The following is a 12,357-nucleotide window of genomic DNA, read 5'->3' as shown; positions in this document are numbered from 1 at the left end:
AGTCTTGGGGGTTCCTCTAATCTCTTATCGGTCCAGTGAGCCTGGGCTTTTTTAGGAATTTGAGTTTTGTTCTACATTTTTCTCCCTTTCTATCTAGGACCTTCTGTTAGGTTGCTGGTTAGAATGGTTGGTAGTGATAGCCTGGCACTATTGGTTCTTCTGGTCTCAGGCTAGATGAGGCCTTGGTTCATGTGGGCTATTAGTCTGTGGACTAGTTTCTTCTTTGAGTCCTTGGTTTCCTTCATTCTCTTTTGTTCATGACAAGTAGAGACCAATAGTTGTTTACACACATTATCTGACCAACTCTGGACACTCAAGTGGTAGCCATTGTCTCATGTCACACTTTTCTTTAGTGTCAAGCCACACTGTCTTTGCTTGCTGTCTTACTTCCCAATGACCCTCTGATGTCCATCTGTAACTGCTGTTTCTCTACCTTTGCCTTAGTGGTCAAGGTTACTTTTTCTTTCTTGAAATTTTCTTTGTGCTTACTTTCTGTGGTGCCATTTTCCTTTGTTATTTTTCTTTCCCTTGTTGAATCCTTTTACTGTACTTGTTCTCTGGATGAATGTTGTGTTCCCCAAGATGTCTTCTTCCAGTCCCTTCTCTTTAGTCCCCTCTTCTGTCCCTCTGAGAAATACATATGCTTCATATCCTTCCCTCTTTGCTTCTCATCCTCTGAAGTGTGTCTCTCCTTTCCTGAGCTATCTCCACCCACCTTACATAGGCAGTGTACCTCCCTTTTAGCGCTCCACGGACTCTTTGAACTCAGCATGTCCTCAACAGAACCATGACTTCTTCCACTTTAATGTGCTCAGCAGTCTCTGCTCTCTCTCCTGGCACTTCTGTCCAACAGTCCTCTCAGCCAGAGACCTGAGCACAGTTGTAGAGTCTTCCCTCATGCTCACCCCTGACATATTCAGTAGCCTGCTTTTTCCCACTTCATTTCTTCATCTCTTGCTTATTGAAAACCTGCTGTGTGGCACCCACTTGGTTGATAGACTCTGGGGAAGTTGAAATGGTTTCTTAACATTTGGTAACTTCCCTGTAGCATATCCTGAACAAGTATTCAGTTGCAGGTGGTTTATTTGGAAGGTGGTTTATTTGGAAGGTGGTTTAAGGAAATGCTGGAAGGGGAGTAGACTGTGGTGTACAGGAGGCAGCTTACTATGATTCAGTAGAACTAACTGTGTGCATCTCTTCCCAAGTCCAAGATCAGTGAGGTTGTGGTGGCAGCTTGAAATTGGCCATGATGGGAGTATTTATAATATGGAAATTGGCCAATGGCTAGTTGTTAAATGTTTACCAGCATGTTATTGGAAGCAGGGCGTTGAAACAGGGAAAGAACATGAGTAACACTTTGGACAACAGGAGCTTAATCCCACTGGGAAAAACTCTGAAAGCTAGTTTAGAATACCCACTTCAAAGCCATGCCACTTACGGGGAGAATGAGCTAGGGTGTTTATATACCAATTCGCATCAGTCATTGTTGACAGCTGCCTCTGATAGGCACAGTAGGATCCAGAAGCCAGAGGAAGCCCTCAGGCAGTTTGAGGCAGGCTGGGGTGAACTTCAGTGGAAAGGCTAATGGAGTGTAGGCAGGGCTAAGCAAACGATGGCTGGTTGAGGCACTGGACGCCCAGCATTGGTAAAGGCTAAATCCTCTCGGTTGTTAGTAATGTGTGGTTACTGTCTTTTTCTCCCCAGAGCTCGACCTCATGGACCTCATAGGGGAAGACAGAAAGTGGATGGTAGGGAGGAAGTTAATGCAGGTGAATGACACTTTGACTTCCGAAGATGGAGGAGTCCGAAACAGCAAGAACTGCACTGAGCCAGGTAAGAGTGGTGGCTGCCTGCTGGGCAGTGGCTGCTCTCTTCTCTAATTATGGCTGAGGAAGAGCCGGTGCCATGGGTTTGGTTTTCTTTTTTTTTTCCTTTGAGCTGCAATCCAGAGGTACTTAGAGAACATCTAGGGAAGGTGTCTAAGAAACTCAAAGATGAGATCCCAAGGGGCTGCATAAGGTGTCTACCTGTATTCTTTTCTTGGTGGGACTGGGGAAAAGATAAGTCAGTGATTTACTACTGATCACATACTGATGTCAGATGTGGAGGCAAGTGGGAAACTGAATCAGGAGTAGGATGGGTGAGAATGGGCTGTGGCCCTCCTCACCTTGATCCCTGAGATCAAAGGAGCCTTGTTTTTATCACAGTAAAGACACAAGGAATTGGACCAGATCTTCACCCACAATGTTGATCTTCTTGGAAGAAATGAGTATTTATTTTGTCAGTTGTTACATTTGATATCTATTGTGCCATTCCTCGGAAAAATATATGGAGCATATAACTGTTACTGAACTGAAAAAGAAAACAAAACTCAAAGGATCAAGGGGGACGCCCAGCTCACCAAGCCTCAGGGAAACGGCAAGAACTCCTCTGGACTGATGAGGCTCCTGATAGTTTAGACCAGGGCTTGGGAGGCTCTTTCTGTAACGGGCCAAATGGTAAATATTTAGACTTTACAGGTCACATGCAATGTCTGTAGTGTTTTTTTTTTTTTTACATTTTTTAAAAATCCTTTATAAAGAATTAAAAATTATTCTTAGCTCATGTGCCACACAAAAACAGGCTGTGGGTGGATTTGGCCTGTGGAGGAGTTGCTGACCTCTGCGCTAGACTTTAAGGCTCTTTGGGGCTTCCTTCCTGGCCTGGTGGCTGGACCTGGCCTTACATGTGCTTGCGTTGAGGGCCCAGGAGCTCGGTGACATGTTGAGCCTGCGTCCAGAGGCCCGCTTCACTTTTAGTGTCACCTGGAAAACATGAACAACCTTCGCTGCAACCAAAAAAACTGTGGGCCTTTGAGTACACAGAGTGTTTTGTGAAGCTGGGTGTGTACTCTTTTTGGGGAGGTGGGTAGAAATGCCCTCTCCAGCCAGACTGAGAAGCTTAACAATCAGCTCCCAAGAAAAGCTGGAAAGAATTAAAAGTAGATATCCACTCCCTCCCTGCCCCAGAAAAACTATGTAATTTATATTTCTTAAGCTGGAGAATTCAGGGTTATTGTGGCTGTTATTGGGGCCCTGGTTATTGGGGACCAGTGGTTAAGAGCTCAGCTGCTAACCAAAATGTCGGCAGTTCGGATCTACCGGCCACTCCTGGGAAACCCTATGGGGCAGTTCTACTCTATCCTATAGGGCCGCTATGAGTCGCAATCGACTCAGTGGCAACGGGGCGGCTGTTAATAAATACTCACAAGGAACATTCTTGAAGGTTATTGAAGCACACGAGCAGCTACGTGAGCCAGAAATGGAAGTCTCGAGGGTTTGTGTGCTCCAGCCTGAGGAGACAGAGCCCATGTGTGTTGAGAAATGTGGACTCTTGAGGACTGGACAGGAAGCGCGACAAGGATAGTGTGGACCATTTCTGTGCTGAGAAGCCTGCTTGGCGGCCTGGTCTTGTAGCCAAATACTTTTCAACGACAAATAGGCTGATGGTGACTGAGTTGTTAGAAGGTGGGGGGTCGGCAGCACAGAGCAAGCACCCGCTTCATATGGGGAAGAACAGAGCCAGATGGGAACGGGGCCTGTGCTCTGCGGGTGAGCAGCCCCAGGGTGTAGGGCTCAGCTGCTTGCAAGGCTGGCAGGGATGGGGGTGGCTTGTTCCCCGTTGTTGGGGTGTGTTTGGGGGAGATGGTGCAGTTTTGCTGCAAGTGGCATTGCTCACTGTATCAACAAATACCTTTCTCAGAGCGGCTGATGTAGAAAAATAAAGCACATTAAAGGCTATTGCAAGAGAGGAAATGACTCAGCTTTGTAGGTAGAAAGAAAATGTCCAGGTTGATAAAAAGAGCACAAACTCAGTGCCTGCTGGTGTTGGTGGTGAGGGTATGGGGAAAGGGAGAAGAAAGGCTTCCGGAGGAAAATGGGGAGGAGAGAAAGCGAGTTCCGCCATGTTGTGTCGAGGAGGTCCAAAAAGAATAGAACCAGAGGGACATTCTCCATTCCTCATTTACACATTCAAGGGCCTGGGCTAGATATTTTGAGTCCTTGTCTTTGAACTGAATTCTACAGGGAAGATGATCATACCTGAAACAGGAATTGTCTGTTCAACTCCAAACAAGGGCTGACTCAGCCTGCATTCTTAACAAATCTTCATGTTGTCCTTCTGTTTTCTGAATGTTTTATGGTCAAAAAGACTGTAACTGTGCTGTCCAATATGGACCTTCAGTGGTGATTTGAATTCAAATTAAATTAAAAACATTCAGATTCTGGATTGCACTAAGCCACCTTTCACATACCCAGTTGCCACATTCGGCTAGTGGCTACAGTGTTAGACGGCAAAGATGAGAGAGCATTTCCATCATCTTGGAAAATTCTCTTGGGCAGGCTGGTCTATAACTTCCAGCTGTCACTGGGCATATCTCTTGTCTTTCCAGCTGAACTGGAAATGTCTCAAGACTGCAGGAGATGTGTAAGTCTTCACAGCGCATTCTGTAGCCCAGGCCTTGGGGCCACCATTACCTGGACTGAACGTCAGCTTATCTGCATAGGAACTGTGGGCCTGAGCTCAGGCTCGGGTCAGCCTCTCTGAGTCTTTGCCTCTCGGAGGTGTTGTGAGAAGTGTTAACAGTTCACGAAGTGTGCACAGCTCAGTGCCTGTATATGATAGACCCTCAGACTGCTACGCTAGGAGCTCATCATGACTTTCCCACCATCCGCCAGGGGGTGCCCACTCTGCTCAGAAAGGTGGATCACAGTGCAAAATCCCTAAGATGGTTTTCTCCAGCCCCTCCCCACCGAGAGGGCAGATATGGCACGTGTGGCTCTGCCAACAGGTGGTATCCCCAAGTGGCCTCAGTCAGAGCAGTCGGCCAGCTGGACAGCAAGGTTCAAGCACCATCTTCTAACACAGATGCGCTTTGAAGACCTCGCATGTGGTAACGAGTGCAGACTCCCCTGATGAATGGTCCATATCAAACAAGACCATGATGGAAAAGTTGGCACAGACGCACGTGATCCCGGTTGCCTCGGTGCTCAGCGCTGCTGGAAGCGCACTCCTCAGCCCAACTAAACAGATATTTTAAGAGAAAAATTTGAGAGCCAAAGCGTTTATAAGTTGTTGATTAGAATTAACGTTTAATAATATTGTCTTTTCTGCCCCTAACCTGTGGGGTAAGAGGATGGAGCTGGAATAAACCAAGGGCTGGCCCATTCACAAAACACTGCCCAGTTTCTCTTAAGATGTAAAAGCTGCCCTAGATGCAATGGATATTTTTTTGTCCTGGTTGGATGTGGTGATGTCTGCCCTCAAATGTCTTAAATATAGAGGTTAGGAAGAGAGCCATGTGGTTTCTGGACTGACTCCCTTCCTACTTTTGCTGAATGTCAGCAGCAGAAATGCAGTTACACAGATAACGGGATCGGGGTTTCCTCGGTGCTTGGGAGGGATGATTATTTACGCAGGCACTTGAGCTTTGAGGAGCCAGCATGCCCTGATGCGTAAGTAATGGTGTCAGGGTACAGGTGGGAGTTAACTTGACTCTTGTCAGAAAATACACTCAGTGCCACGTGGGAGGTCACAGGACTTCAGAGCGCGTTCTCACAACCCCTGTCTTGAGATGCTAATAAGGTATCGAGGAAGTGGGTATGGAGTTTTCTCTGTTCTGCTTGTGTACCCCGTTAGAGACACTGGGCTGCTACGCTCCTCACGTGTCCATTTCCTCACCTGTGAGATGAGACCTTCAGCTAGTTTATCCCCCCCCATCCCTTCCATTGCACAAACCCAGCAATTCCAAGAAGTTTCAAGAATAGAGATTCACAAAAACTTCTGTATTAAAACCCCACCCCCCTATTTTCCTTAATAATTCTTTGTATTTGCAGAATTCCATGTTATACCTTGACCCTTCTCTCTCTCTCTCTTTCTCTGTCTCTCAGCACCTGCTTTTGGGCCAGGGGACTCCATTATAAAGTGACAGTGGTGTTTGCTGTTGACATGGCAACAGTTGAGATGACACACTCTTTGTGTGACAGCTGCTACTGTAAAGACGTGTGCTTTATACACTTGGGGAACTATTTTATATGCTGCCCCTCAAAGACACAGTTTTGGTGGAAATTTGTGATTTTTACTTCCAGAACCCCGTGCAAAAGCCTGACCTCGGGGCTCCAGTTCTTCTGCAATCGTTCCAGCCCTCTGCGAATTTTTCAGTTTGTTTTCTTAGCCTGACATTGCCGATTTCATCTGAGGTCTGAAAACATACTGCTTTTTGACGAATAACATTTGAAACTGTTTACTCAGATGACCCATTAAGAGAAATTTAGCTTTGAATAAATCTGATCCACAGCAATTAAGTTAGCTAAATTTAATATTGAGGGTGGTGGACAACGCTAAGAGAAATGAATTATTTTCCATGTTTATTTACAGACTTTGCAGCCAGTCTCCAAAAGCATCTACCATCTTTTAGGTTTCAGTTCTTTGACATTTTAAGGAAATGAGCTTCTCTTCAGAGTGTCTCTTTCAAATAAACATAGGAGCAAGGAAAATATTTAAAACAATGGCCTTTGACACGGGCTGCACTTTGAGATCCTTGGAATTTTGTTTGACAAAGGCTTGTCTCCCTCTCCCTGCCTGGCTCGTTGGTGTCTGTATCTTTGAACGACAGAGGAATCCCTTGTCTTGTGTTGCAAGACCAAGGCAGGCTGGCGGGGCCCTCACCCTCAGAGGATGTGCCAGGAGTTTATGGGCAGGGCCGGAAACAAGGTGATCTAAGGGTGAAATGTGAACTGCAGTGGAGAGAGGAAGCAATTCAAGTTAGCTTCCAGGAGTGAGGGTGCCCATAAACAGGAACTGAAGCCAGGCCTAGGCTGGCAAGCAGGGTGAGTGGGACCAGGCCCGTGAAAAAAATAAGTGCCCAGATCCTACTGCTTTGGGGTTTAAACCATAGAATAGGGGTCAGCTGGTTTAGAGTCACACGGCTGGGCGTGACCAACCCAGAGAGCATGAAAAGCCCATCTCTTTCACCTTTACGTGAAGAAACCAAGATCCAGAGGACGTAAGTGACCCATCAAGGTCACGGGGCTTGTCAGGAGCAGGGCAGGGTCACCCTGCACCCACGTACTACTGAATACATGTACTGAATAATTAGAAAATCTGACAATCACATGATCTACAGCTGGGCTGTCCAGTAGAAATATAACGTGAAGTATAAAACCCACTGCTGTTGAGTTAATTTCAACTCATAGTGACCCTATAGTCAGTGCAGAGTAGAACTGCCCCATGGGGTTTCCAAGGTTTTTAAACCTTTACAGAAGTAGACTGCCACATCTTTCGGCTGGTAGGTTCGATGTAAGGTATAAATGTAATTTAAAATTTTCTAGTAGCCACATTAGGAAAATATAAAGTGAAATTAATTTTAATAATATATTTTAGCTTAATATATGCAGAATATTATGAATGACAAATTTCAACCACCTGAGTGTGGTTATCACTGGGTTTGAACCCAGGAAAGAAGTTTAAAAAAAAAAAAAACTTAAAATCTGTATGTTATTTTACTAAGCTCACATAAATCACTCACTTCTCCCTGCAGTTGTGATTTTAATGATCCATTCGAACAGTAGCTATTAGCAGTCTTAAGTGGAGCAAATTAGAAACAAATGTGACTTTAAAATGTGTGAACTCTTTACTGAGTTAGATAGTGTAACAGTAGCTGCTGTAACAGATAAGCCACTCCAGTTTTGGGGATTTAGTATTAATAGAGGTTTGTTTCTCTCTCATGTGAAGTGCTGGTCTGTGGGTAGCCCTGCTGCCAGAAGTGGTCTACAAACTAATCAACCTGTCTCGAGGCATTTCCATCCTCAAATATGGCTTCCAAGGTCACCATGCTTCTTTGTATCAAGGGGAACGAGTATGGAGGATTGTGCATGGAAGGGTTTTATGAGTTAGACAGTCACTTTGCTCACGGTTCATTAGCCAGAGCTCAGTCACATGACAATATCTAACTGCAAGAGAGGCTGGGAAATGTACGTTGGCAGAACGCCTTGGGAAGAAGGTTTGTGAACAGCTAGGCCACGTTATTTTCTCCCAACTTGTTTCTTTTTGCAAGAACCAATTTCCCAACTTCCCTTCATGCTTATTACAAAAACAATATTCTCCCATTATAGAAAAACTGTAACGCAAATTTATGTCTTCCAAGCCTGGCTTTAGCTTTTGACCTAATCTTTGTGCTTCTTTCCTGGTCACAGTGATGAGATGTGACTCTCTTTTTACCTTGGGAAATCGTAAGTGAGATAGAAATTTTCCCAGTTGTGCCCATTTGCATATCGATTGTTTTCTTTGTAATAGAAGAACCCTGGGAAAATAACGAATGCTTGAGTATAGATGAAGTCACTGGCAGCAGTGTGGAAGAGCTGGAGTTCTGGAGTAAGTCTGAAATTCCAATTCCATCACTTTCTACCTCTGTGATCCCAGGTGAGTTTCCTAAATTCCTTGAACCTCTTTCCCACCATCTGTAAAATGCAGATTAAGATGCCCACTTCACATGGTTGTGGTAATGATTAAGTGAAGTGAGCTTTGTAAAACAGCTGGGACCTCAGCCATAAAGTAGGTGCTTAATAAACTAGCCACATTATATTTGTTACCAAAAATGCAATGGTGGGCAGACTGATGGTAATCCTTTATAGGGACTTTATCTTGCTGTCAGTCTGTTACACTCTGGTGGCTTGTGTATTGCTATGAAGCTGGACACTATGTCACCAGTGTTTCAGATACCAGCAGGACCACCCATGGTGGACAGGTTTCAGCGGAGCATCCTAAAACAGACTATGAAGAAAGGCCTGGTGATCTGCTTTGGAAAAACAGCCAGTGAAACCCTTGTGGATCACAGTAGAACATGTCTTAGGAGGGATCAGTCGCCGGAGGAGGATATCGTGTTTGGTGAAGTAGAGGGCCAGCAAGGGCGACGGAAACCCTAAATGAGATGGATTGGCATCATAGCTACAATGACGATCTTGACACAGTACGGGGCAACGTTTTGTTCTGTTGTTACATAAAGTCACCATGAGTCAGAGTTGACTCGATGGCGTCTTCTTTCCCTTCCCTTTCTTTCCCTCCTCTCCCGTTCTTTCCTTCCTTCCATCCATCCGTCTTCTGTCTTACCATCCTGCTGCCATATTAGAACGTCGCGGGGTTATTAGGATTGTTTTAAGAATGAGTAGGTGAGTTATTGTATTTGAGTGGCAGCGCAGCATCCTTATAAGTTGAGCTGTGGGAAGAAGACAGGTAGAGGTGTTATCTAGGGGGCTTTTGACTAATGTGATTTTCTGCTCTAAGAGGCCACTCCAGACAAACAGGATGAAATAGGGAGTAGAGGGTTTTCTCCTTCACAGTAACAAAGAGGTCTAAAGTCTCAGGCTCTGGGAGGAAAGGGCCAGACACTATTCATTTCTTCCAGCTTTGACATGCCTCTGGAGACCTGGTAGTACAGTGGTTAAGAGCTATAGCTGCTAACCAAAAGGTAAGCAGTTCAAATTCACCAGCTGCTCCTTCTTTAAAAGCATCCCAGGCAGCCCAATCCAGTGAATGGCGCCTGGAATCTTCCTGAAACACGGGTGGGGGACACAGTTCTGCTCTTAGATGCAGAGCTTCCAAGGACTTGCCTGATTATTTAGAAGGCACTTTAGACTACTCAGAGCATTTTCATGGAACCCATGTGACCCACAGAACAAACACTGTGAGGACAGGAATGACTAGTAATATGAAGCTCAGTTGATAAGATAAGTAAGACTGAGGCCAAAGGAAGTTGAGTTAGAGAGTTCCTTTGGTCATAATAGAGGCATAAATATGGAAAGGAATTTAGGGATGACTGAGTCTAGTGGCTTCCAAACGCCGTTTCTCTAAGCCAGGGCTCAGCAAAATATGGCTGTATGCCAAAACTGGCCCATTGCCAGCTTTTGTAAATAAAGTTTTATTGGAGCACAGCCACATGCTTTCGTTTATATGTTCCTGTGGCTGCTTTCATGCTAGAAGGCAGAGCTGAGTGGTTGCAACACAGACCATAGGGCCTGCAAAGCCTAAAATAGTTATTCTTGGGTCTTTTACGGAAGTGTTGCCACCCTCTGCTCTAGGCCTTGGGACCTTTGCCTCAAGGAGCTTGGAGGGGAGATTGAGGCAGGAGTGACATCCCCAGTTCCCCTCTGCTCTCCCTGTCCCTCCCACAATGGTGCCTGTTGTCCTATTAAAGATAGTACATATTGAATATTTTTAATATCACCCCTGGGTTGGAGGTCTGTGATTCAGGTACACCCAACGCACATACAGACACACAGTCTGAACCTCCAACACTTGTCTGTCCATGTGATAGGGATTTGTTTAAAATTTAATTTGAAAAGTAAATGTTCACTTCCTAAAAATACTTGAAAACCACTTGTCTGGACTAGCCCCCTTGTTCTGGAGCATCTGGATGTCCAGACCTGGGGATCACTTCCCCATTGGGTCAGAGAGCAAAGTGCCTACATGGGGCTGGCCTCAGTTGAGAATGTTCCACCCACACGCAGCCAGTGTCCCCAGGGCTTGCCACACAGGCCCTTCCAGAGCAGCCAGGAATGTGCCAAAGTGTCCATATGCATTGTGATGAGGTGGCCAGGAGCACCCAGCCCCAGTGCAGTGGCCTGCGACAGTGATGGGCCCTCTTTCTTCCTGGATGAGGAGCAACACAGACCCAGTGGGTCCCCAGCCTTCTGAGGGCTCACTCACCTGGCCCCCACTCCTTAGTCATTTCAGAAGCCCCAGACGCCCTGGGTGACTGGGGCTCTTCTTGAATCCCACACTCAGAGACGATCTTGTTCCATCCTTTGGTTTCACAGATGAAGTCACACTGAGGTCTAGAGGCAGGAAGTAGCCTCCTTGAGGTCCACCTCCAGTTGGCAGTAGAACTAGGACCAGGGCCTAGACTTCCCGCCTCTCTTCCAGCTTCTAACTGTGAGGCTGGGCTGTCTCCCTCACCTTGTTTGGGCATGGAGTTTGCCTACGTCACATCTGCAGGTCAGGGTTGCCAGGAGGGCCCTCCTCTGCCCTTACCTGAGCACTCTTCGGGGCCTTAGAACAGTGGTTCTCAAAGTGGATCACAGACCAGCAGCAGCTGCCCCTGGGAACTTACTAGAAATGCACATTTCTGGACCCCACTCCAACCTCCAGAATCAGAACCTGGGGTTCTCGTGGCCAGCACTCTGGGTTTCAGCATGCCCACCTAGGATTCTCAAGGCTAGTGCTCTGGGTTTCAGCATGCCCACCTAGGATTCTCAAGGCTAGTGCTCTGGGTTTCAACATGCCCACCTGGGGTTCTCGCATACTGAGTGTCAGGACTACTGGCTTAGCTCTATTGGTTTGTGGGCCTGGCTGCACATCACAGTCACCCAGGGAGGTTTTAAATGCCTAGTACCAGGCTATACCCCAGGCCAGCAGTAGCTCTGTGGCCGCCAGCTGGGCAAGGACTTTTAAAGCTTACAAGTGGCGCTAGTGTGCAGCCATGGCTGCTTGAGAATGTGGCCTGAGCTGCCCCTCTGTTCACCATCATCTCTGTAAAGTGGGTGCTGGGACTGAGAGAGGGGAGGCCAGTGGGGCCTGGGAGCCATGGAGAGCCCTTTCCTCCTGCCCCTCAACACACACACACACAGACAAAGGGATGGCATCGACCAGATTAAAAAGGACACCAACCTCCTCATTCACAGCGTCCTTGGGAGTTTTGTTAACAGTCGTTTGTTTTTACACTTCATCTTGGGGGCCGAGGTGGGTCTTGTTTCTACAACTCTTTCCTGAGAAACGCCAACAAGAGTTCACTCTAGAAGTCAGCACAACTGAACTAAATCAAAAGCTAAGAAGTTTCCTGAATACAATCAAACACTTTGAGAGATAGTGGGCGGGGGGGGGGCGGTGGTCTGGGGACCATGGTTTCAGGGGACCTCTAGGTCAGTTGGCATAACAAAGTTTATTAAGAAAATGTTCTTTATCCCATTTTGGTGAGTGGCATCTGGGGTCTTAAAAGCTAGCGAGCATTCGTCTAAGATACAGCCCATCTGGAGCAAAGGAGAATGAAGAATACGAAAGACCCAAGATAAATATTAGCCCAAGAGACAGAAAAAACAAACAAACAAACAAACCCATTGCCATCAAGTGGATCCCAACTCAAAGAGACAGAAAGGGCCATGTAAACCAGAGACTCTATCAGCCTGAGACCAGAAGAACTACATAGTGCCCAGCGACCACCAGTGGCCACCCTGACAGGGAACACAACCGAGAGTCCCTGACAAAGCAGGAGAAAAGTGGGGTGTGAAACTCAAATTCTAGTAAAAAGACCAGACTTAATGGTCTGAC

The 12,357-nt window shown here is 46.4% G+C and overlaps 1 protein-coding gene across 1 annotated transcript in view; it reads left to right on the top strand.

The window, feature by feature from the left end:
- The window catches only part of SLC24A3 (solute carrier family 24 member 3), a 676,136-nt gene that overhangs the window by 121,104 nt on the left and 542,675 nt on the right, over window positions 1–12,357 (top strand). Inside the window, exon 2 of the mRNA XM_064275733.1 lies at window positions 1,705–1,833. Within this exon, the coding sequence (XP_064131803.1) occupies window positions 1,705–1,833 (129 nt within the window). The remainder of the gene's footprint in view (window positions 1–1,704; window positions 1,834–12,357) is intronic.

This window comes from Loxodonta africana, chromosome 24 (genome assembly GCF_030014295.1).
Source record: "Loxodonta africana isolate mLoxAfr1 chromosome 24, mLoxAfr1.hap2, whole genome shotgun sequence".
In the NCBI taxonomy this organism is placed as follows: domain Eukaryota; kingdom Metazoa; phylum Chordata; class Mammalia; order Proboscidea; family Elephantidae; genus Loxodonta; species Loxodonta africana.
This window is presented reverse-complemented; position numbering and strand designations above follow the sequence as displayed.